This window comes from Carassius gibelio, chromosome B5 (assembly GCF_023724105.1).
Source record: "Carassius gibelio isolate Cgi1373 ecotype wild population from Czech Republic chromosome B5, carGib1.2-hapl.c, whole genome shotgun sequence".
NCBI classification, from domain to species: domain Eukaryota; kingdom Metazoa; phylum Chordata; class Actinopteri; order Cypriniformes; family Cyprinidae; genus Carassius; species Carassius gibelio.
Genome location: NC_068400.1, coordinates 12694943 through 12721506, shown reverse-complemented (window position 1 = coordinate 12721506; position 26564 = coordinate 12694943). Strand labels below are relative to the sequence as shown.

General features: G+C 35.0%; 2 protein-coding genes across 6 annotated transcripts in view; both read right to left on the bottom strand.

The window, feature by feature from the left end:
• The window catches only part of pdlim5a (PDZ and LIM domain 5a), a 42525-nt gene extending 28718 nt beyond the window's left edge, over nucleotides 1-13807 (bottom strand). For all 5 annotated transcript variants that reach the window (XM_052557356.1, XM_052557357.1, XM_052557358.1 and 2 more), the window contains exons 1-3: nucleotides 13690-13807; nucleotides 12683-12846; nucleotides 4249-4400 (exon numbers count right to left, since the gene is read on the bottom strand). In XM_052557356.1, the coding sequence (XP_052413316.1) occupies nucleotides 4249-4400; nucleotides 12683-12781 (251 nt within the window). In that variant the 5' untranslated portion in view covers nucleotides 12782-12846; nucleotides 13690-13807. The remainder of the gene's footprint in view (nucleotides 1-4248; nucleotides 4401-12682; nucleotides 12847-13689) is intronic.
• Nucleotides 13808-18990: 5183 nt separating this feature from the next.
• opn4xb (opsin 4xb) lies at nucleotides 18991-26564 on the bottom strand. Its single transcript, XM_052555457.1, has 9 exons — nucleotides 26331-26564; nucleotides 24887-25020; nucleotides 24520-24723; nucleotides 23875-24046; nucleotides 23641-23796; nucleotides 22294-22401; nucleotides 21606-21780; nucleotides 21298-21414; nucleotides 18991-20421 (listed from the first exon to the last, which is right to left on the bottom strand). The coding sequence occupies exons 1-9, from the start codon at nucleotides 26462-26464 to the stop codon at nucleotides 20185-20187; spliced, it is 1437 nt and encodes a 478-aa protein (XP_052411417.1). The 5' UTR covers nucleotides 26465-26564; the 3' UTR covers nucleotides 18991-20184.

Genomic DNA, 26564 nt, shown 5'->3' with positions numbered 1-26564 from the left:
CGAGAGCTCTCAGTCCCTCCATTAAAACTGTGTGTACGGTCTACTGTCCATGTCCAGAAAGGTAAGAAAAACATCATCAAAGTAGTCCATTTGACATCAGAGGGTCAGTTAGAATTTGTTGAAGCATCGAAAATACATTTTGGTGCAAAAACTACGACTTTATTCAGCATTGTCTTCTCTTCTGGGTCTGTTGTGAGTGCAAACGAATCATTTGATTTAACCGTTTTTCTTACCTTTCTGGACATGGACAGTATACCGTACACACATCTTCAATGGAGGGACTGAGAGCTCTCGGACTAAATCTAAAATATCTTAAACTGTGTTCTGAAGATAAATAGAGGTCTTACTGGTTTGGAACAACATGAGGGTGAGTCATTAATGACATAATTATCATTTTTGGGTGAACTATCCCTTTAAGAAATGTATATAATTAAAAAATGTAAATAAATAAATAATAATAAAAATGATAAACAAATAAATAAATAAATAAATATACTTAATTTATTAATTTAATAAATAAATAAATATATTTAATTTATTTATTTACTAAATAAGTACATGATTAAGTAAATAAATGTAAATAGACTTCTCGGAAAACAAACAAACTAATGGACTTCATGGAAAATAAATAAATAAACAAATGAAACTCATGGAAAATCGATCAATCAATCCATCAATAAATCAATAACTTCAAACCTTAATTGATTGATTGATTTGATTTATTTGCTAAATAAATAAGTACATAAGTAAATAAACGTAAATGACCTCATGGGAAAACAAACAAATAAATAAATGAACTTAATGGAACAAAAATAAGCAAACAAACAGATAGAAGTTATGGAAAATGGATCAATCGATCAATATCTTCAAACCTTAAGAAATGAGCATTAGAAATGTACTTGATATGAGCATCTGTGTGAGCTCATGGTAAGTGAGATGAAGTACAGCGGCGACACTGGCTCTCTCACAGCAAACACAAACCAAAAATATCAATAAAATCATTCACTGCATGTGCTTTTAATTAACATGGAGCCTCTTGTTCTCTCTGTGTAATCTACTGTCATCTATGAGAATCAGCAGAAAGCCTGTAAAACTCCACATCTCTGCAGCTGGAGCCGAGTCTGGCATCTCCACAGCAGCTCTCCAATAAAACCCCAGCGTCCTCCATTAGTGCTTAAGATCCGCAGACGCACACTTCAACACACTCGAACATACAAACGGCTGGGCTCTCAGTGTCTTGCTTCTCGACACTTTCAGATTCACACAAAAGCATTTAATGAATAAAATTACCCATTACCTGCAGGCTGCAGTAATTACAAATAACAGAAAATATAAGCCATAAGAGGTCAAACTAAACCCGAACCACGATGATAACCCAGACTAAAGCATACAGTACCACTGCTATGCGGAAAACAAAAGACATGCCAAACATTTAGAATATAATGAAACATTTGTAAATTATATGTTGCTTGATATGGCCAAAACTTCAACAGAGCATGACTGCCGTTTTTTGAATGGCTGTCAGCGTAGAAAGATGAGAAACTTGACTTCTTGCAATACTCCTCCTATAACTTCAATTCAAACCTGTCTATTTTGCCAAGCTACAGAGTTCATGCATATTCTGAAATGTTTCTAAATGCAATTCATGCAACAAAAGTTTTCTTTTTACGGTCAGCTACTGTCAAAACAGAGCAGCAGTTTGCCATGTTTAGCAGCTATCTGAATAATATCCAGGGTTAATTTTATTAGCTAAAAATCATAAAAAAGCTTTACTTTAATAAATGAAATAAAATAAATAAAAATCTAAATCTAAAAATGTATGTATGTATACGTGTCATGTCTATATAAACTACATAGACAGAATTTAAAGAATTCATGAAAATAACAAAATTGCTAATCCTTTAACTAAAATAAAAAAGGGGGAAAAAAGGATTTTATTATTTTGTTATTTCATTATTTAAGTACTTCAAATAACACCAAATAAGCTTACATTTTTAAATATTTTATTTCATTCCAGGTAATTTTTTTAATGGTTTTAGTTTTAGTTAACTAATAACCCTGGATATACAGTATGTAGTACCCTAGAGGCAACACTATGAATTGAACAGAAACATTTCAGAAATCCACAATGCTCGAAATGGAGTTCATCTAAACAGAAAAAATACTTGAGAAGTGAAGTATGAACCATGAAGAAGGTTTGCATACCACACTTCAGTCATTAACTTTTATGCACACACACACACACACACACACACTGCTGGTTTCAGATGTTGCTGATGCTGGTGTAGTTCTACTATTACTAATCCCCGGTAAAACAGAGAGAGTGATTTAAACCAGCACTACATATCAAAACAACACTCTCCACACAGTGTAAACCTGAAGATGGGTGAGATGAAGTGAACTGTCTCAAAAAAAAAAAAAAAGGAAAAGACTTAAAAAATGTAAGATTTATGCTTTAATTTTATACTAAATAAATAAAATATTTCAATTTATTTATTTATTTTTTATCACATAGTTTTATTTAAGAGGTCATATGATGCGATTTCAAGTTTCCTTTCTCTTTGGAGTGTTACAAGCTTTTCCTGAATAGATAACATCCCTAAAGTTGCAAAGACTAAAGTCTCAAACCCAAAGAGATATTCTTTATAAAAGTAAAGGCTCATCCACACCCTCCTAAAAGCCTCGTTCAAACTCCCCCACATCTCTACGTCACCATGTGGGAAAATGTATACCTATAGGAATACGACACCTATCACGGCATTCCTATATAAGCTCTATTCAGTATTATTCAGCTGCTTTTTCTCTTGCTGAGTAGCAAATTACCCTCCTCCATCCCCAGCTCCTCCTTTCACCCCAGTCAGGACTTTGCTTTCTGATTTTCCTCGTTGAATCAGACTCCATTTATCTTAAATAATGTGTTACACTTAAATATCATTAAGTACATTAATGATATCTGCTTTGTTCTGTTCTGTTTTATTATTGCTGTGCTCATTCATGACAGGCTGCATAGATGGGCAGGGAGTAAAACCATACCGCCAAACCAAACTGTATGCCAAGTGTCTATCATTTTGACGACAGTGGTCCTGAAAAAAAAAAGGCTTCATTGCATATCTCTCCTGAAAAAACCCACATTTGAGCATATTTTCTCTCCTAATTGTCATGTTTGACACGGCTCATGTGTCTGTCTGTCAGTGCCAGACTCTCTCTTGATGTTTTCATTTCCACCAGACCAACGCGTGCGTGTTTTTCTGTCACCGCAGAGCAAACTGAGAGCATTACGTGTCAGCATGTGCGTGTGTGATTCCCATGGCTTGACAGTGAGAGAAAACTATCCGTTAGTGGACCAAACAGAGAAACAGGAAGCTGGCGCACACATAGAAACAAAACACTCTTATTCTGCCCTCATACACACAGAGAGAACCAGTCAAAGGTCTGGACAATTGTGCTCCACTAGTTCTCTGCACATACTACAGACCGAATGTGAGCGCTTACACAAAATATCAGATTGTGTTCATCTCTTGAGCTTGTGCAGTCTGATTGCTTTAGCTTCATTGCTTCTGAAACTTCCCTTATTCATCAAATTATAATAAATAAACAAATTAAATATAAGCAATGCATTGTATAAACAAACAAAATGGTAGATTCTCATTTGCCAAGGCTTCTTAAATTTGTGTGAAGGTAAGATTACATTACAACATTTTGAGTTCATATTGTTTCTCACACAAAATTATCAAATGTCTTGGGATATTACATGTCTTGTCAAAATAAATTGTTAAAATAATGAAAAATAATAAAATAAAAAACTTTCATTTGAAATAAAAACACAAATAAAATAAACAAATATATAATAAAAAAAAACAAATTATCTAATCAAAAATAATAAAAAATACAAAGTAAAAGAATAATAAATAAATAAACATTAATACACTTAATTTAGTAAATACATTTTATAAACCTATATATTATTTTTTGTCTTATAATAAAACAAAGGAAACAGTAGTCTATGCATTGCTATATACTGCACATTTGGCAAAGGTTGTTTGTATATTCTGTGTATTCAATTTGCATAAAGTGCACAGTACAGTATATTTATATTGCAGAAACAGACTGCATGTTTGTACTATTCAGAATACTTAAAAACTGGAAAGTACTATTTCCAGAATCATTGTGTATTTAATGTATATGTCATTTTCAGCATAATCAATAACTATTTTGCCCATTACCAAAGCAGTGCATGCATATTCTTACTTCTGTAAGGAGAGGCTGAGTTTGTCTGTGCTGGATTTGATCTTGTTCTGAGCCTCGAGGTGGTTCATGCCGTCAGTGCTGATGCCGTCGATGGACAGGACCAGATCTCCCACGGCCACTCCTGCTTTAGCAGCCTTTCCTCCATCCGACAGCTGAAACACACAGAGAATCAACAAATCAACACAGGGACACATATCTTACTGTTAAATATGCCACCAATTGATTGGGTGGCTCTTTTAAACATAAATACCAAAATACCTCCAATGAATTTTATTTTAACTTAGAATCTCAGTTTTATGAAGTTTTATATATATATATATATATATATATATATATATATATATAAGAAATCTCTTGCATAAAAATGCAGTTAATACAAAAATACTGTAAAATCTTATTACTGAATTTTCAGCATCATTACTCCAGTCTTCAGTGTGATATGATCATTCAGAAATCATTCCAATATGTTTTTTTTCCTGCTCAAGAAACATTTCACATTATTATAAATGTCAAAAATAATATTTTTATGAAAACCATGACTTTTTCAATATTTTTTGATGAAAAGAAGGTTCAGAAGAACAGCATTTATTTGAAATAATAGCAACACAACTCTGTAAAAGCTTAAGGAAACAATAATAGAGCATCAGTAAAAGAGACTCCCTTCAAACACAGCAGAGCTTTCAACAGTAAACCACTCAAGACAAAAGTTCAGGTTTAGTGCAAAATAAACTCAGATGAAGTGGTGTGTAAATCACAGCGAACCTGAGGCCGGTGTGGTCAGGCCAATTCAAACACAATTTGAGTAAAGATAACTCTGAAAGACTGCAGTACGCTTTTAGTCTCAAACCACTCGAGTGCTCTTCAATTATCACATGACCACCTCTTTAATAAGATTATCTTATATAAACTCAAACCCTGCAGATGGCAGACATATGTGTTCATGTGTGCTCAGCTGTGTGCCTTTTATACGAGACGCTGTAAACATCTGAGACTGCATCTCATTCATCAATGTTTTGCTACGATCCTGCATGAAAGCGGGCGCTCGTTCTTGTGCACTCAAGAACACATTTATGCGGCGGAAAGACAAGAACCTGGTTGAAAACATGTGGTACAAATATGCAGCTTCGCTGGTTTAATGCCACAATAACACAAAAGCGCACCGCGTTCTTTGATTTCTGTCATAACTTCTGTTTCAACTGGAGAGTAAACAGAAATAAAACACAAAGAGCATCTGAGAGCAATTAGAGCGCGACGGCACCCAAAGACAACGCGGACGCTGTTTTTTCAAGAAACCACAATCTGGGGATAGCTAAAGCAAAGCCAATTTGAAGGTGGAAACACATAATTAACTTGCAAACATGTGTTTTGGGGTTGTTTCTGAGCCGTCGTGTGCGATTATAAACGCTTCTTGGGTTCTCTCATTAATGCGCTTGAGAACATGTGGCCTGTTGGTCTTTGATTGAGTTCAGTTGCATGCTGTGCCCTCGAGGACAAGAGCGGACACTACACACACATAAACACACACATTAAACACATCTCAAATCAGGAAGAGGGTTTCAAAAGAAAGGAAATGGGACCAATATGAGGTCTGATGGAAGAACAAAAAGTGTGTGTGTGTGTGTATTTGCATACAAATGTGTGTATGTTTAGTGAATGGGGTCAGGTCGTTCTGATTCATCCGTAGGGCAAAGACGAACTCTGGTTGGAGTCTTTAAAGAAAAAATAATGCAGCCAAGAAGAAAATGCATGCATTTATTCATTGACTTACAGAGTTTTTAGAGCTGCAGATAAAAAATATATTAAGTAAATGTCACAATTTGAGTAAGAACATGTGCTCCCTTTTTTTAATAAATTGATCAAATTCACATTTTGTCTTGAAAATGAACTACAACTATAACTTAACTCCTGGTCAATAAATACTGATTAAAAGTATAATAAGTATGATAAAAAAAAGACAATTTTGACATATTCTTATAATTTAAAATAACTTTGTTCTATTGTAATATATTTTAAAGCGTAGTTTATTCCTATGATGACTTTTCAGCATCATTCCTCCAGTCTTCAGTGTCACATGATCCTTCAGAAATCATTCTAGTGTGCTGATTTGCTGCACAAGAAACATTTCTTATTATTATTAATGTTGAAAACAGTTGTGCTGCTCTTCTTCTGGATTCTTTGATAAATAGAAAGTAAAAACAGACAGTATTTACAGTACTTGAAACTGAAATATTTAGCAACATTATAAAATGTATTTAATTTTGTCACTTCTGATCAGTTTAATGCATCATTAAGCTTTGCCAAAAAAATGCACTTATTGAACCTTTTGGCCATTTTTAGACCTCGGTCACCTCTATGATTTCATTGCGTGGAAAAAACATAAAAATTAGTTCTTTAGTGCTCATTGAAGAAAAGTAAATCATGTATGTTCTGAATGACAGGTTACTCCCGCAGCCTGTATGAGAACACATATTTTGGTGTGTTTTAGCTGGGCCTGAATCTGGTGCTAAATATTTTTACTACTTGTTTACTCATGTGGTGTGTCGGTGGTTTTGAAAGTCAAGACGCAAACGCCAGTAATTGGAGAGTTGCTGGTTTCAGTGCTGGTTAGAGCAACAGTGCCAAAAGTTTTCATGGGACAATTGACACTCAACGCCAAACTATGTTCTCAAAGGAGAAAGTAGTTATATAACAGTGTAGACATTTGGTAATTCTTGGAATAGTCCACTCAAACAATATTCTCAGACCATCCAAGATGTAGATGACATTGTGTCTTCATCAGAATAGATTTTTCTGGGTGAGCTATTCCATAAAAGGATCATTAGCCCACAAAAGTAGATGTTTAGCAAAAACTTCACACTGTAAAACACAGAAGCATTTTATACAATAGTAGATATAAAATCTCATTCATGTTGTCTTCACAAATGCATTCAGTTTCCCAGTCACACCAAAGCACATATAAACCTGAAATAAAACAGGTGGTAATTTACACAGCGTAACCGTGAAGTCATAGCGCATACAGATGGTCTGCCACTCTAGCATCAGTGCTTTTACTGTTTCTGAAGGTGTTGCACGGCTGCTGGGTGAACAGTGAACAGAAGGTCTATTCAACTTCATAAACGTCCCTCAGAGACACGCCACCCCGTTCAGCGAAACTAGGTGCGTTCATTAAACTCACATAAACTAGCTGTGAATACTCATAAAATGCCTTATGTGTGTGTCTGAGGCATGGCACGAGTGCTGTCGCAATCAATACTAATGCAGTCTGTGCATAGAGATGTCACTGCTGAGAGAAAGAGAGAATACGGTAATATTCAGATGAAGTGTGTGAGACAGATACCATTTGCTTCATCACCTTACACTGAACAGATCTGCACAAATAATTAAGCCATGTGTTCAAAAAGTCAGACAGAGGGGCATTTCATTCAGTCTTGGATAGTAATGAATGCTTGTGTTTGTTTCTGGCACTATAGCAATATAAAAAATGGGTGATTATTCAGTTAAAGGGAATTCATGTTTTTATTCAGCATGGATGCATTAAATTGATCAAAAGTGACAGTTCTACATGGTTTCTACAAAAGTATTCAACATCGATATAAATAAATGTTTCTTGAGCAGTAAATCAACATATTAGAATGATTTACGATGGATCATGTGACAGTGAAGACTGGAGTAATGATGCTGGAAATTCAGCTTTCCATCACAGTAATAAATTGCATTTGAGAATAAATTAAAATAGAATATAATAATATTTCACTATATTACTGTCTTTACTGTATGTTTGACCAAATGAAGCCTTGGTGAGCATTAGAGGCTTCTTTCAAAAACATTAAAAATATAAAAAGTATCATCTTCAAGCTTTTGAACGGTTTTGACCACCGAATGACCAATCAGTCAAGCACTGCTGAGTGCTGTGTAATCAGACAGCAGAAATGACTGAATGAATGGTTGAGTTTGTTTCCTGCTCGTCTCACGTTCACATGTGGAATCTTGCAGGCGGTTTTGGGCAGATTTATAGGTGAGACTGGAAGCACAATCTGCTGACATGATCAGGAGAAGTGGTACAGTTTATACTTGAATGCTATGTCATTAATAATTCAGTGAAATTGTAATATCAGATTTCAGGAGGAGCAGAGTAATCTTCATTACATGTTTTCTCACAAGGGACATTAAATGGACCCGACAGATACATATTCTTTCCTGTGTATCTTTTTAATTTCATTCAACAATTTTTGATAGTTTTAGTTTTAGGTAAAAATAACTAAACTGATTTAAATTACTGTGCTAAAATAATCTCACTAATAAAATGTCAAAAGATCAAAATTAAGAGCAATTTCTTAGTCTAGAAACAGTATACTGTTAACAAAAATATATTCTGAGCACCTTAGCAACCACACAGTAACGCCCTACCAACCACCCACAACATTCTACAAACAAAATACTCTTAAACAACACTCTGAGCACCTTAGCAACCACACAGTAACACCCTAGCAACCACCGACAACATTCTACAAACAATATACTCTTAAACAACACTCTGAGCACCTTAGCAACCACACAGTAACACCCTAGCAACCACCCACAACATTCTACAAACAATATACTCTTAAACAACACTCTGAGCACCTTAGCAACCACCCACAACATTCTACAAACAATATACTCTTAAACAACACTCTGAGCACCTTAGCAACCACACAGTAACACCCTAGCAACCACCCACAACATTCTACAAACAATATACTCTTAAACAACACTCTGAGCACCTTAGCAACCACACAGTAACACCCTAGCAACCACCCACAACATTCTACAAACAATATACTCTTAAACAACATTCTGAGCACCTTAGCAACCACACAGTAACACCCTAGCAACCACCCACAACATTCTACAAACAATATACTCTTAAACAACATTCTGAGCACATTAGCAACCACACAGTAACACCCTAGCAACCACCCACAACATTCTTCAAATAATATACTCTTAAACAACATTCTGAGCACCTTATCAACTACACAGTAAAACCCTAGCAACCACCCACACCATTCTACAAACAATATACTCTTAAAAACATTCCGAGCACCTTAGCAACCACACAGTAACACCCTAGCAACCACCCACAACATTCTACAAACAATATACTCTTAAACAACACTCTGAGCACCTTATCAACCACACAGTAAAACCCTAGCAACCACCCACAACATTCTAGAAACCGTATACCATTAAACAACATTCTGAACACCTTAGCAACTACACAATAACAGCCTACAATCCACAACATTCTAGAAACAGTATACTGTTAAAAAAAACAAAAACATTTTCAAGACCTTAGCAACCACCCACAACATTCTAGAAAAAAAACATGCTCTTAAACAACATTCAGAATACCTTAGCAACCACACAGTAACATCCTGGCAACCACCCACACCATTCTCCTAGCTTTTTTGCTGCAGGTTTTGCGCAGGCAAATGCCAATCACATTTCCTTCAAACTTAGAGAGAGAAAACATCTATAGTGGTACCTCCATGATGGCACAGAAAGAGAGAAACAGAACACACACCCAGCTGTGATCCTGTGAACTGACACTAACCAGAATGTAGCAGTGTTCCAAACCACAGTTTAATAAAGCCTAGTTTAGACCAGATCCCTGTATTAAATCCCATCATAAACCAGAACTCAGAATATTAAATCTCTGTAAAGCTGGCCGGGGTACAGTGAAGGTCCAAACCAACCCAAACTTCCCACTGCTTTACACACACACAAAAAAATAAATAAATCACACTCCCACCTCAGACCCGTCCACGTCCAAACCCGTCACAATCCCCCCAAACATTTATTTACAGTCTAAAGCTGTCACAGCGCCCATCCTGTCTGAAATCAGCACAAACGCTCAAAGAAATACTGCATCTTCAACCTACAAGTGCTCGCCAGAAAACTGCAGTTTAATCCTCACGGCTGAAACCTGCAGAGCACTTTACCATCACATGAACTGGAACATTCTCATTTTATCTTATCAGCAACAAAAAGTTTATCACCCACGTATACACACTCAATCTGGAGATGATGTCATGAGAAATCCAAGACAAAACTTGAGACAGCAGGTCTGCTTTAAGTAGTTCAACTTCAGTCAAGCTACACACATGACTCTCTACACTCTTAAAAATAAAGTATGGGAAAGAGGATGCCACAGTGATGCCACCTTTCAGTGAACAGCTCTTAAAAGAGCAATTTCTTAGCATGAAGAACATTTTAGAAATCTAAAGAACCTTTTTTTTTCACTATAAAGAACCTTTCGTGGAATGAAAACCTGATTCAGATTGGTCACTGCACCAAATTAGCTTTCCATCAAATACAACCAATAAAATTCCATTTTAATTCAATAAAATCAATTTTATACGAATAAAAGAATAACTAGTTGAAATAAACAATTTAATTATATAATTAAATAAATATAAAACATTTTATTTATTTAAATAAACTTTTTAATGGTGTACTTATAACACTATTTGTTGGAAAAATGTTGCTAGAAACGCTGGATGACTACTTTAGTTTTGTAAACAGCTGAGCTACTGTTATACTGACAAATGCAGTTACTAGCATCACTAATACTGACTTCCCAACAATTCAAGACTGTAAGTCATAGACTTATGATGTGTCCAGCTAGCTGACGGCTGCGCTCCCAGTTTTTACTGAGGATCTGAAGTTGAAATAACATCTTTTATGGAGTGTGAGTAACGTCTGAATATATAAAATATTTTCACTGGCTTCCCATCTAAGCCATAAACCAGACCATCCAGCAGCCAGAAGAACCACAACATCACAAACTAAATAATTGTTTTAAAATAAAATAAAATTATGAATAAAATCTAATATTTTATTTTAATTTATACATTTTATTTGAAAATAAAATAATAAATAACAATGTAAAATAGCTTGTAAAACACAACAGCATCATTAAAAATGCATAATAAAATAAATAAAGACTTTAAAACACTGAGATGAAGAGGGGGGCCCAGAGGAAAAGAAGGAAGATTCTGGAGAGGGGGAGGGAAGGAAATAGAGAGAGGCAAGGAAAATCAATTAGAAGGTCATTTACATCACTCCTCTGCCAGATGGCATTGTGGGAATAGCTGTCATGCATTGGAAGCCCAAATGGGTGTGTGACATAAGTGCATCTGAGTGTGTGTGTGTGTGTGTGTGTGTGTGTGAGAGAGAGAGAGAGAGAGATACTGTAGATAGAGAGAGGGTGGAAGACTCATTAGGAAATAAAAAAGTATGAACAGGTGGAAAGGAAAGGTTACATAGATCACTTAACAGATAAAGAGATTAATATTCAAGGGGGAGTGGGGTAAACTGTGCCACTTGTGTATTAAGTTTGTCCTGAAGTCAAGATGAAATGAGATGGAGGTAAAACTAAGAGGCTTAGAATGTCTGCTATCAAGTGACGTTAGAAAAAAAGCACCTATAAATATATACAGTACACAGAAATACGTCTTGTCAAAAGTAGTCCACATCAGGACTAGGTCCATGTAACAGTTTGCAGCTCTTTGTTCTTTGCACCATCAAAATTAACCAGATTTTAATTTTACCCAAAGTTATTTGCACTGTATTTCAGCTATACATCATTTTAATTCATGCACTCTAGAAATTAAACTGCTGGCTTTGCTAGAAGCATGATCTTCTGTTAGAGCTAAAGGAACACTATAAATGCAATCCCAATTTATTTTTATGCACATTATTTGCAAGAAGAAAAAAAAAAGTTTAAACGTGAGAATATTTGAATTGAAAAGAGACAGTTTTGTACTGATGTTTGCAAAAGTATTTCTGGCATATATAATTTACCCCAAAAACCATTTAGCTACCGATGTTATTCTGGGAAATTAATTTATAATTCATTTTTAATCAAATAATTTGAATGGCTTTATACAGTGGCAATTCACCAACATAATAACAATAAATGTTGAGCTGCAAATTAGCATATCAGAATGATTTCTTAAGGATCATTAAAACATCTTTAAAAAAATAAAATATTTTAGATAATTCTTAAATACTTTAAACTGTAATCATCGTTCACAGTATTACAGTTTTACTTAATATTTGATCAAATAAAGGCAGGCTTGGTGAGCAGAAGAGACATTAATTAATCAATACATGGGTTTGATTTAATTTGACATGCAAAAAATATTTTCTCCTGTGTATCTCTCATTCACAGGCAGCTGTAAATTATGGGTATTTTGTAAAGATATGATGACATTATAAACACAGTTTCACAGCTCTCTCCCCTATACATAACGACGGGGTCAGAAACAACAGAAAAACAGACAATAAGAGAATGAAGAGGGGGGCGAGAGATCATTAAAGGGTACAGATGGTGTCGGGGGGTCAGAAGGGGTGTATTATGTTTGAAGGAGTGTGTGTTCATACTCACCCGTGAGATGGAGAGAGGCATGTTGAAGTCTTTCCCCCCCTGCAGTCTGAAGCCCCAGGGGGCCGGACCCTGTAACACCACACTGTATTTACCACTCATAGCTGTCTGATATAAAACACACCCGCAGAGGCTGCCAAACACTCAGAAACTCCTCACAGAACGCCCTGGAGAGACAGACAGACAGAGAGAGAGAGAGAGAGAGAGAGAGAGAGAGAGAGAGAGAGAGAAGAGTTCAGTCAGACATCGTTGAAAAAGCTTGTGATTTAGAACTAGATTTGGACTTTTTCTAAATAAAATGTGAGTGGAAAAACTCAATGCTAGGAGGCTGCCAAGGCATTTCTATGCTGTTGTTAAAATGTTAAGGGTGGTTTTTACTCGCAAAAGCCTTTTCGAAGTTTCTGAGCAATAGAAACAGAGATGCTTGCCTTATGAAACACTGCTAATGAAGTTTAGTAGCAGAATAAAAAACATATTTTTTAAAAACATGTTCAATCTCGATAAATTTTTTTTTGTGTTTTACATACACTTCAGTTTAAAAGTTTGGCTTTTTTAAATATTTTTACGCTCACCAAATCTACATTTATGTGGTAAAATAATAATAATAGGAAATATTATTAAAATGTAAAAAAAATTTAAATTTACTATTTACATTTACTATTTTACTATCATTTAAAATCTAATTTATTTATGTGATGCAAAGCTGAATTTTTAGCATCACTGATCCAGTCTTCAGTGTCACAACATCACTTCAGAAATCAGTATATGCTGAATAGAATGCATGCATGAATCGAAAGTTCAAAAAACAGCATTTATCAAAAATAAAAATCTTTTTTAACGCCATAAATGTCTTTACTATCACTTTCGAACAATTTATTGCATCCTTGCTAAAAGCAAGCTTCTGAACAGTAATGTAATACAACAAACAATATATAATCCATAAGTTAACATGCATTTAACAAAGTTAAAGAAAATAAATCGTTCTGCATATGTTATTCAGATAACTTTACCTTCAGAAAGCAACAACCTTGACAAAAAGAAACAGACTCCTCTGCAATTCAGGTCGAACGGTCCGACACCAAATGATCCACTCAGACAGCAGACTGTCCATTTATACCCATCTATCAGAGGGTGTGTGTGTATTTTGGGGGTTGGGATGGGGGTGCTAGGCTTACACACTGATATTTTGGGAACAGACCCTAGACGTGCTGCCAAATATTAAGAAGGAACCATCATAAAGCCACCAGAACCCTAAACAAAGGTCCTGAGATTAGACGATCAGGATCCGACGCTGGAATGTTCCACGGGTCAGATGGGTGTCCCATCACCGGCACATTTCTAGAGGGAATGCTTTAGCCTGCCAGTATCTCTGTCTATTGCTCATATTGTCCAATAATTCATCATGGAAAAAGAGTAAGATTACTCTAAACACTGAAATACAGATGAGATTCACATGTGATCCATGCTGTCATCACGCATTATCCAGAATGCTCTTCATCTGCTATCAGTAAGACAAATGTTACTCTCATTAAACAAACCCAAATGATGGAAAATTATAGTAATGTTTCTAGAATGTTGTACTGTGCTGTGGTGATTGTGCACAGCTTCTGTTGCACTACAATTTCCAATTCAATATAAATATGGGTGGATGGAAGATGGTAGAAGGATGATGGATAAATGGACAGACAATGGATGGATGGATGGATGGATGAAGACTGAAAGATGAAAGTTGAATAGACGGATGGATGACTGGACAGATGGATGGAAAGATGGAATGATGGATGAAAATATGGGAAGATGACAGATGGATGTATAGATGGATGTATGGATGGAAAGATTGAAAGATTATAGAAAATATTGCAGATGGATGGATGGATGATGGCTGGATGGAAAGAGGATGGATGGATGGATGGATGGATGGTAGAGGAATGGATTGATGGATGATAGATGAATGGATGGATGGATGGATGGATGATAGAGGAATGGATGGATGGTAGAGGAATGGACGGATGGATGATAGAGGAATGGATGGATGGATGGATGGATGATAGAGAATTGGATGGATGAATGGATGGATGGATTGGATGGATGGATGATAGAAGAATGGATGGATGGATGGATGATAGAGGATTGGATGGATGAATGGATGGATGGATGGATGGGAAGAGAATGGATGGATGAAAGAGAAATGGATGGATGATGGATGAATGGATGATAGAGGGATGGATGGATGGATGGAGGAATATGGAGAAATGGATGGATGGATGAATGGATGGTGGAGGAATGGATGGATCGATGGATGGATAAATGAATTGATGATAGAGGAATGGATGGATGAATAGATGAATGAATGGACCGTGTGTGTGTGTGTGTGTGTGTGTGTTGGTGTGTGTGTGTGCGTGTGTGTGTGTGTGTGTGTGTGTGTGTGTGTGCGTGCTGAGTGAGGGGTTTGTCCGGTATCTGACCCAGATGTAATATCAATAGTTTAAAACTCATCATACTCAATGTGTTCATCTCCCTCTCCACACACACACACACACACACACACACTCATCTCTCTTGCCACAGAAGTGCAGCAGTACACAATATGGAAATCACATTAGTGGCATAAGATAAATGATATATGCGGACACACACAATAGAGCATTCAGAGGCATGCTGAGTGGCGGCAGTAAGTAGCTTTAGGCTTGAGTGAGAACAGCTGAGACCAAAGCCAGAACAATACACGCTGTCTGTGTGTGTGTGTGTGTGTTCACAATAGCTGTCGGATTAAGTGCTTCTCTGGTTTACAGTTTTCTCCAACAACATGCGTTATAGATCCAGCGACTCCAGCGGGAGACACTAGGAAAACAGATTGCTGCTTTGTGTTGTGTTTCTTCTGGCCGCTGGTCATAGATGACCTTATTCATTAGCATTACAAAGAGATTTAACTGCATTAACCACATTTATGTCACAATTGCAGTGTGTGTGTGTGTGTGTGTGTGTGTGTGTGTGTGTGTGTGAGACATTTCTGACTAAAAATATCATGTGCATAAACTCAAAAAATCTGTCTGGCTGTATGCAACTACACACTAATCTAATTTAATCCCGATCTGTCTGCACTGAATCAATGCAGTTACACCAGACGAGTAACTAATTCAGTCGTCTGATACCTGCTGACAACACTTTCAAACCTGGAACTCTAATTGCATAGAAAAGATTTAAGGTATCATTCATGTCGGGAGCAAAAGCACTGTAGGAAGGGTTAAACGCTTAAAGGGTTAAAAGTTATGATTTGGAGTTTGTTCAAATCTCTAAATAAGAGCAAGAGTTTGAATTTTTGAAACACTGCTAAAGCAATAACTAAAGCCCCAAAAGGTGCTAGTTCCTGGAACAGTGAGCAGATCTTCACAAGGACCAATCAATGTTCTGCATGCTAAAAATAAATAATGAAACAGTGTCTGCGCATCTGAGCATCTGAGCATCTGCGCATCTGCTTGCTATGCTTACATGTGAATGTGTCGGTGACCCATGAGTCAGTTGAATTTATGGTTTATATACCAATTTGTAAATATAATCTCCTGAAAAAGTTTTCTAATATTGGTTTTCAGTTTTAATTTCCTTTTAAATGTAATTTATTTCTGTGACGCAAAGCTGAATTTCCTGTCTTCATTGACACATGATCCTTCAGAAATCAATCTAATGTGCTGATTTATTATCAGTGCTGGAAACATCATTATCAGTGCTGTTTTTTTCTGCATTCTTTAATGAATAAAAAGTGAAAAAGAACAGTATTCATTTAAAATTAACAACTTTTCTAACAAGTCTCTGAGTCTAATGAGTCTTTGCTATCACTTTTTATCCATTTGACACATCCTTGCTGAATAAAAGTTTTCATTACTTTCAAAAAAAAAAAAGAAAGAAAAAAATGTAATCCAAATTTGACTTCAAACTTTTGAATGGTAGTGTAAAGATTTCCATTTTAATAAATACTGTTTATAAAAAAAAAAAAAAAAATATATATATATATATATATATATATATATATATATATATATATATATATATATATATATATATATATATATATATTAATATATATATATATATTAATAAAAGTATCCTGGAAAAAGTATAACAGGTTCAAAAAAACATGAGGCAGCACAACTGTTTCGTACACTGATAATATAATAATAATTATTATTATGCTTGGTAATTTAGTGATTTAAATAATTTTCCTCATCTGCTGCCTGTCTAATGTGCTCATCCAGAGCAGAGGGGTGAAGACAGACATGGACCCTAGACTGAATAACATATGACATCCCCCCATCCATATGTTGCCCTCCGAGACATCATGAGACAATACAGTTCCTGAAGAACACTACCAAATCCTAATCGTTGATCACTATTGATTTCAGTTTATTCTCACCATTTCACACTTAACATTTACTCCATGCGTTATGGATATTATTAGGCAATTTGTAGGCATGCCATGTCAACACAAATATCGATTTTGCTAAACTTAGTTTTTCAAATCGAACATATTTTACTAAAAAAAAAAAAAAAAAAAAAAAAAAAAAAACCGCGTGAATTCTTTAATTTCATCAGTGAATATCAGTGCGGTTTCAACTCACTCAAAGCCCTTATAAATTAGTATAAATTAAATAACCAACGTCATCATTGTTTTCTATAGTTCTTGATTAAAGTAAACACACACACACACTAACACTAGCATGCATCACTAGAATGCAGATAAATATAATATAAGAAGATTTATATAAGAACATGCTGTTTATGAGTTTTATCAGTTCTATGAAGAAAACAATGGTATTTTATTATTATTATTATTATTATTATTATTATTAATTGTCTAACTCTTTTTATTCTGCATTTAAAAAAATGGTTATTTAAAATTGCATTTTAGAAAATTGCTTATTTTACTTAAGACATTTTCACATTTTAAACAAACATATTCTTCTCAAATCGGCGTCAATAATCAGCAAGTGCTGTAGTGACAACTTGCCCCGCTTTCCCACACACTAAAAAGTATTTAACTGAAATCCATGTAAAACCGTTTTAAAGTTTCTCCTGTCTTGCGTCATGTGATGAGCTCGCGCTTACCTGTGCGCGCAGGTCTGGAGATGAGTCGCGTCGCGTCGCGTCTGTGCAGCTGCGGCGGCGCTGCGAGCCTCATGTGGTCCCTCCGCCAGTGACGTCATCAAACATGGGCTGGACCTGCAGAAAAAAATAAAACAGTACAGAGACCTTCCCGCAACCCCCATAAAGCTTTTTATTTTTTACTTTATATTGACGGTACATTGTATAACAATTTTTTTTGAACTACTATTAAGCAGCTTATATTCCGACCATGCAATAAATGTATGTATTAAAGAAAAGGAAAATTAAGTATAGTTGAATTATATTTAATTTATGTGTGTTATCATTGCACTGATGAAAAAAAATAAAAATAAATGCATTGTTCACACCACGTACAATATAATCAACAGGCAAATATTTATAAAATAGGAATATAATATGAAATATAAAATATGAAAAAAGTAATTTTGTAATACTTGAAAATGTAAAAATAAAGTGGGGAGAAAATACAAAATACTATGTCCTGGCAAAAAAACATGTGTACCTGTGTGTATATATAGCTTTTTTTTGCCTATATATATATATATATATATATATATATATATATATATATATATATATATATATATATATATATATATAGTACTGAGAAAAAAATATGTAAAATGTCTGTGTGTATATATAGCTTTTTTTTTATATATATATACATAGCAAATAAAATGTCAAATAAATAACATGAAAAAGCTACCTCAATATATGATAATAAATATAATGTCTAAAGTCAGATTGTTTCAGTCTTATGGAACAATACTTTTACTTTGTGGTGCAGGTTTCAGAGGCCTCAAGAGGTGCAGTTTTACAATTTTGAGAAGAAGTAACACTACCATACTGATTCAGTCAGATAAGTAATGATTTATCATGATGAAACCCAAAAATCCTCACATTCACAGAGAGATGACAGTGTTTACTGCACAGCACAGTACCTAAATCACACAGACCCTGTCTGGCCTTCCCCTCCATCCACAGGACGACAGCTTTTACAAAGACTACAGACTCTTTAAACAGTCTGACATGTTAGACAGTCTAAAAGCATGCCAATGATGTTAATGGGGGCTAAATAAGATGTAGTGTAAACACAGACCACACCAATGCATAAAGAAGCTATTATTAGCATCTGTTCAAAGAATGGGGATCAATAATGTACTCTAGTTCAAACTGTCCTCTTGAAAAAGCAGTGAGAGTGATTCCAGTTTATTTTACGCTCTGAGCTAATGCACTCATAAAGCAACAGAGACAAATGAGGGGACTGTTTAGAAATCAATGTGCTCTAAATACAGTCAAATCTCTCTGAAGCACAGGCTAGTCTTACAGATATTAAGGTGAGACAATAGTTACACTATTTACTGAATCAATTCTGCATTAAAGATAATCTGGGAATCATTTAAACAGGTTGTGATGGCATGATATTCAGCGTCCTCTGCTGGATGAAGGATGAAAATGAAGCATTTCCATGGTAATGCCAACAGTACAGTATATTCAAATTTATAAACAGTAGATTTAAATAAAAAAAAATAATAATGTGATTTTTTTTTTTTAATCAATTAGCAGTTATTTTGTTTAAAAACGAGATGCTTCATACCTATTTGTGGAAATTACAAAGTTGTTCGGTATTCATGGTGTATATTGAAACATATATCACTAAGTAAGGGCTTTGGCAACAAATATTGGTTTGTAGTTATTTCCAAAAGAAACACACACACACACAATTCAAACAAAGCGAAATAGTATACAGAAGAAAAAAAAAAAAGAACTTTGGTGGTGAAATAATTCTCTTCCTCTTATATCTTAGATATTGCTAATAAATAGCACAAATAATTACAAAGAATCATTAAGGTACATATTTAATTAAACTTAGAAGTTAAAAGAAATAGTTTTCTATTGTAAAGCATAACCCAAATATCTGTATTGTTCAATAATAATAATATTATTATTTTTATTGTATTTTTTTTTTATTTTGTACTTTGCTTTAGATAAAAGCTGATAAAACAAATTCATGTAAGTGTACTTTTTGGTCATTAAAATAAGTAACATGAGGTTCATGTGTGTGAAGACAAAAGGAATGTACAAATATATTATTTTTAGAATTTCTTCAGACAAAAAAAAATGTACATAAAAAAACCTTTTCAATAAAAACAAATAGCCTTTGATTATTAAACACACACACACACATACACACACACACCTCTAAAAGGTCATTTCTCAAGCACTGATGATTCCTTCATGAAGTGCACATCTAGTCATTACCAGGGTTGATTTAACAGTGCCAGATCAGTGCTGGTCGGTTCGTGTGAGAAAGCTCTCTGTAGTCTCCAGTTTGTGTTTGTGAGGTCAGTTATTAAGTCCTGACAGTGAGATCCAGACTTTTCTCCTCATGCTGTATCTTCTCTCATGTTGCTCTCTGGAGCTGGACTGAAGATGATTGTGGGAGCGTCTGAGGAGCTGCAGGTCAAAGAGTCGTTCTTAGGGTTAAATGAGAGGTCAGAGGTCATATCAGCACTCCTGCTCTTCTTAGTGTAAATGACCGTTGGTGCTGTTGCCATGGCGAGGGAACCAGAGACGAGATCTCGCTCGCATAGACTGAACGACTCTCTCATCTGAACCGGAGGCTAGAACACAAATACACTTGGTGATTGGTTGAATTACTGTATATGGACACACCCCTTCCTGTACATTCATTTGGTCTATAAGTTTGATTCATAAGTCTTTTTAAAGGTAAAGTTCACCCAAAAATTTCAATTTACTGAAAATATTCTCAGGCCATCCAAGATGCAAATGAGTTTATTTCTTCATCAGAACAGATTTGAATAAATGTAGCGTTTTATCACTTGTTCACCAATGGATCCTCTGCAGTGAATGGGTGCCGTCAGAATGAGAGTCCAAACAGCTGATGAAAACATCACAATAATAACCGGTAATCCACAGCACTCATTTCCATTAGTTGATGTCTGGTAAAGAAAAAAGCTAAATTTTTTTCATTAACAAATCAATCATTAAATGGTTCTTTATCCACAATATTTTTTTTAGCTAGGGATAAAATTGTCTCGTCTGAATCAGAAGTGAAATATGTAGAGATCAAATGCCAAAACAGTTTTAAACTAAATCTACTGGTGTATTTTGATGTGAGAGGACAACATGGGCTGGACTTTTCCACTGGAGGAAGCGTTATTATGGACTCGTATTTTGGCCAGAAGAGATTATTTAAAGTTAAGTTGCTTCTTACAAATATGAAGCAATTTTTTTCCTCACAAGACAGTAAATGCTGGACTGGAGGGGTATGGATTATTGTGATGTTTTTATCAGCTGTTTGGACTCTCGATCTGATGGCACCCATTCACTGCAGAGGATCCACTGATGAGCAAGTGATGAAAAATGTATCCAAATCTGATGGAGAAACAAAATCTTGGATGGCCTGGGGGAGAGTACATTTTCAGCAAATTTTAAGTGAAATATTAATGTTTCAGTGCCAGTGAATTCAACCTCACCTTCTCTATCAGCAGCGAGGAGCATTTGAGGATCCGTTGTCTCGTTAAGTTTCTAAATGACACTTTAGTCAAGTTGGACCTGTTCACCATCAGATTTAGCTCCGTTTCTCCCATTACCTGCAATCTCACACACACACACACACACACACATAAACACACCCTAAAATATAGATCCATGGAAAAACCAGCACCTTATTCAGTATCCTAAAGAGTTTGATAATAGCAGTGTTACTATATATAGTATTCAGCAGGTCATGTGATTCAAAGTTAAGGCTGTTGATATGAAAGGATGGACCTTTCTACTGTACCATAGTACTGGAGTCGTTGGCGGTGGTTGTGTGGAGTTTAATCTTGGAGACTGATGACTGTCTGCTGATGCTGGTGTCCTGGACAGAGGCATCACTATTGGTGGAGGAGGTGAGACAGTCCTTCTGAACACGAGACAGGCAGGACAAACCTGGGACCTTCTCAGCCAATGTGGCTCTGCAGACAAATTAACATATGTCATGCCATGAAAAAATAAAAATAAAAATAAAAATAATAATAATTAATAATTAAAATTAAAAATAAATAAAAAATAATAATTAATATTAATATATATATGTCCCAATTTGTTTTAAGTTTTACTTATAATTTTTACACTTTTTTAGTTCACTTAAATAGACTTTTGGTGTGACAAATGATTATATAAAAACATGTCATTTAAAAACATTAAAATATTAATTATTATTATTTAAATAAACTGTTAATACAGGTATGTTTTTGCAACAGTTTGAATGCATATTATATTATATTATATTATATTATATTATATTATATTATATTATATTATATTATATTATAAATAGTTTAAATTAGTTTTAGTCTGGGGCATTGCTTCCACTGCTTGACATTAATGTTCTACTAACCCTTTTTATTTATTTTGTCCGCATACAAACATGTTTTTGCATGAAATATGCGTGATTGTGTATTTTGTTTGTTTTATTATCTATTTACCTGTATTTGGTGTGAACTATGGCGTATATGAAAGGGTTGTAGATGGCAGATGATTTGGCGATGACCGCCGGCAGTGTTTTAGAGTAGGGTGTGAGGATGCCTGCATGCCTGAGAAAACACAGGAAAAAATACAGTTACTTTTAAATGCATGTAGGTCATTCCAAAAAAAAAAAAATCAAGTGCAGTGCCGAATAGAGAAAAAAAGATTATAGTGTTTTATAATCACTTCCTACTTCTCACAGCTGTGCTGAGCTTATAGCTAGAGATCCACAAACACACACACATACACAGACAAATGTACATCGAAAAGTGCCAGATAATCAGGGGATTTGCAGATTACAGACACTGTAACACTTCTGATATATATTCTGACAAACTATAAATAGCATCTAGTGTACAGATTCAATGCATCATATACTGTATTGAGGACTTTCGTCATATTGGTCTGTATCTCAGTAGCTGGTTATGAGTCAAAAATTCCATTATAGCTTGTTTTTTTTATTGTACTTTCTGAATATTTTTTGCAACATTTTATGTTTTTGTGGCCTCTAGAATTCCAATTTCCAAAGGGATTACTAATAACAATGGTGATGACTCAAAACTATATCTTCAACACTACACAGAGCAAAAATATCTATTTATATCCATTTAAACAGTTAGTTCCCACTGTGATCCCACATAGTGTTACAATGTGTCCTGTTATATCGTTGAAATCTGCAAATGAAACTTTTTTTATAGCAGTACAGTATTTAAACATATACGGTTACACAGAAATCGTATCCCCATTACTGAAATTATCCACATTCTTCCCAAATTTTAAATAGCAAGCACGAGAAATAAGATATGTTAGTAACAGTACACTTTCAAATTTAGGACAAATACTATATTTCATAGTTACTTCTCATCAAATGTATCTCATTAATCTCAGAGGAAAGACTATGTCATATGCCTACAGGACAGATAACAACAGTGAACACAAGTGAGCTGTTGTTTTGTTCTCATCACATGGCTGTAATATCAGTATGAGGCCATAATTTACAACCCCATACAGTTGCATGTGACAATAATACTGATATTTATGTATAATGCATGTAGTCACAGAATTTGATGTACACTACTCTTTAAAACTGTAGTGTCACGAGAAGGTTTAATGTTGTTGAAAGAACACAATTTTTTTTTTTGCTCAACAATGCATATTCATATTTTGCAGTGTAACTTTTTTTCTTAATCTATTTTGAAATGTAATGTATTACTGTGATGCAAAGCTGAATTTTCAGCATCTTCACTCCAGGCTTCAGCGTCACATGATCCTCCAGAAATACAAAAGTGTAGGTGCTCAGCACTCACCCTGCCCAGGCAATGAGGGTGACACACGCGTAGGGAGCCCAGGACAGCACATACACCACTATGACCACAGCTGCTATTTTAGCCAGTTTCCATTCACTCCTCATGGACTGCTGCTTCACAAGACTGGACTTCTGAGTGCTCAGCTGCTCTAGATCTCTAAACACACACACACACACACATTAACACTTTTCAGTGAACACTCTTCAATTTGAAAACGCCTCCAGGAGCTCAGACCTGCTGGCCTTTCGTACGGAGAGGAACATGAACAGGTAACAGTAGAGGATGATGGCCAGAGGGATGAAGAAGACGAAACAGCACAGCATCATGGTGTAACTCTTGTTGCTGGGAGAAGGTGAGACGTAGTCCCACGTGCAGGATGTCATCAGACCTTCAGGGATGTAGGAACCTGCAGGAGCATTAAAAGACACATCCGACATTTCAAGCTAAAGTCACATCTTAAAGGGACAGTTCACAAATAATAAAATATCTTATAAAAATATCTTTGCAGTTGCAAGATATCTGAGAAAAAAGAATCTGAATTGTGAGATCAGAACTCACTATTGAGAGAAAAACAATCATTTTAGAGTTGCATTAAGCTATTAGTAAAAATACTTTCGAGTGTTTTCCAGATTATCTGTATAAAATCAAGTTCATAAAAATAATCACTTCAGCAAAGTTTCTACTATTTTCTAATTATGAATAAATAAAATAATATTTTTTTTGTTTAAAGATACTGTCAGTTTATTTAAAAAACTACAGAAAAAAAATATTTTAAAAGTTTTTTTTTTATTTTTTTTATTTTTTTTGGAAGATTCTGAAAGCTTTGAAGGAGATCTCAAATATTTCATGTCTGAATTTAACAGAAGGATGAAATCTTACTCCAGCCAATCAGAGGTGCCAGACTCCAGGCCAGCGAGTAGATCCAGATGCACAGGATGGCCAGAGAGGTTCTGCGTTTGGAGTTCCACTGGATGGTCTGCAGCGGTTTGGTGATGACCAGGTATCGATCGATAGAGATGACCAGCAGGTTTATCATCGAGGTGATGCCAAACAGTGCACCACAGAATGCATATATTTTACATCCTGAAGACACAAAGCAATATAGAGAATTTAGTCTGTATAACAGTCAAGACAGGTTTGAGTGAAAACAAATTTGATACAATAATAATAAGTCTGTTTTTTTAAATGTGATGTTTGTTCTACATCTTTCAAAATCTTACAAATGTCTGTAAAAAGATCATGTTACCCAGCTCCCCAAACATCCACTCCTTAAACAGGCAGTTGATGAAGAACATTGGAGACTGTGTGATGGCCATGAGGAAATCACTGACCGCCAGGTTCACTATGAAATAATTTGGCAGGCTCCGCAACTTTTTATTACTGCACAAAAAATATTGAGATCAAGTTATGTTTATTCCGTTTATCCCATTGTTAAAACACAGTTTATAAACAATGAATTTAACTTTTTTCTGCAAAAGACAAGATATTTGAAGATATAACAGTTTAGGTTACCATTGACTCCCTACTGTATATATGGACCAAAAGTACAATGGGAGTCAATGTGAACTAAAACTGTTTGTTTTCCAGTAAAAATATCTTTAAGTAATTTCAAAAGTAATTTTTTTAATTAACTGTCCTATAACAGTGTGTTTCCACCATTGAATAAAATTCAGAATTCTATATTTCTATTCAGAAGTCTATATCTCACAATTCTGACTTTTTCCCACAAATTTGTAGTTTACATCTCACAATTATGTTTTTTTAAGGAAATAAAAAAGGTAACTGCGACTTTTTATCTCTCAACTGCAAGTTATAACATCTCACAAACTTTTGAGTTTTTGTAGTATCTCACAATGCTGTCTTTTTGTTTAAGCCACAGAATAAAAAATAATAATTATTCTAACTTTTCATCTCACAATTCAGATTTTGTATTAAAATAAATCAGATTTGCAAGAAAAAAAATCTGAACTGTGAGACACAAAGTAGCAATAATTTTTTTTTTTATGGCAGAAATATTCCATAACTATCCTTTTAACTGCATGTAAAAGCAAATATGTAATTGTTACACACACGGAATGATTATATCCCTTGTATTCTTTGCTGACAAAACCCTTCAATGTAAATGCATTAAAAGAAGATGAGATGCAAATAAGAGTTATTTGTCAAAGCTGACATCAACAGATCAAATGCTCCCATTTCAGTTCTTTCCATCGATGTACAGCAGTTCTAGGGATTCCCTGCATTCCTGGAATAGCAGTCAATTCTTTTCACTCTCAGAAGCTCATGATTTTAATAATTAAAATGAATCAACCTTGTTATTTATACCTCATTCACAACATTCACAATTTCCCTGCCATAAAAATGACCTATCTTTAATACATATTAAAAAAAACAATTATGGAAAATGAGGATTAGGGCACTTCTGTGACCTGCAGGGTGTTTTGCCTGAGTAACCTTAATCTGAACAAATGAGTGTAGTGCAAAAAAAAAAAAAGAGATGCTTTTTACTAGTATCTCACTGCCTGCTCTAGTTTTACCGCACTTCCCCAATTTACTAATACAATTTCAGTAACATATTCAAATCGAGTTTGATAATTAATGAATTGCATCATACAGTGCTAACTAATAAACCACCAAACTTACCGACACGAGCGGAAAGTTCTTAACTCAACAAAACAAAGCATTCATACCTGTAGAAGGCAAACATGACCAAAGTGTTGCCCGTGACTCCCAAAGTGCCGATGATGAGGATGAGGAAGGCGATGATGTAATGCACATGATCCGGGATGTCCAGTCTTTTGTAGATCTGCCGTTGAGGCTCCATCACCAAACTGAAGATACAGCAACAAACACTGAAGAACAGCTCTTCAACAAACCCAACCTGAGCGCAGACTCAGTCATGGTCTCGGTCTTCTGTTTCCCAC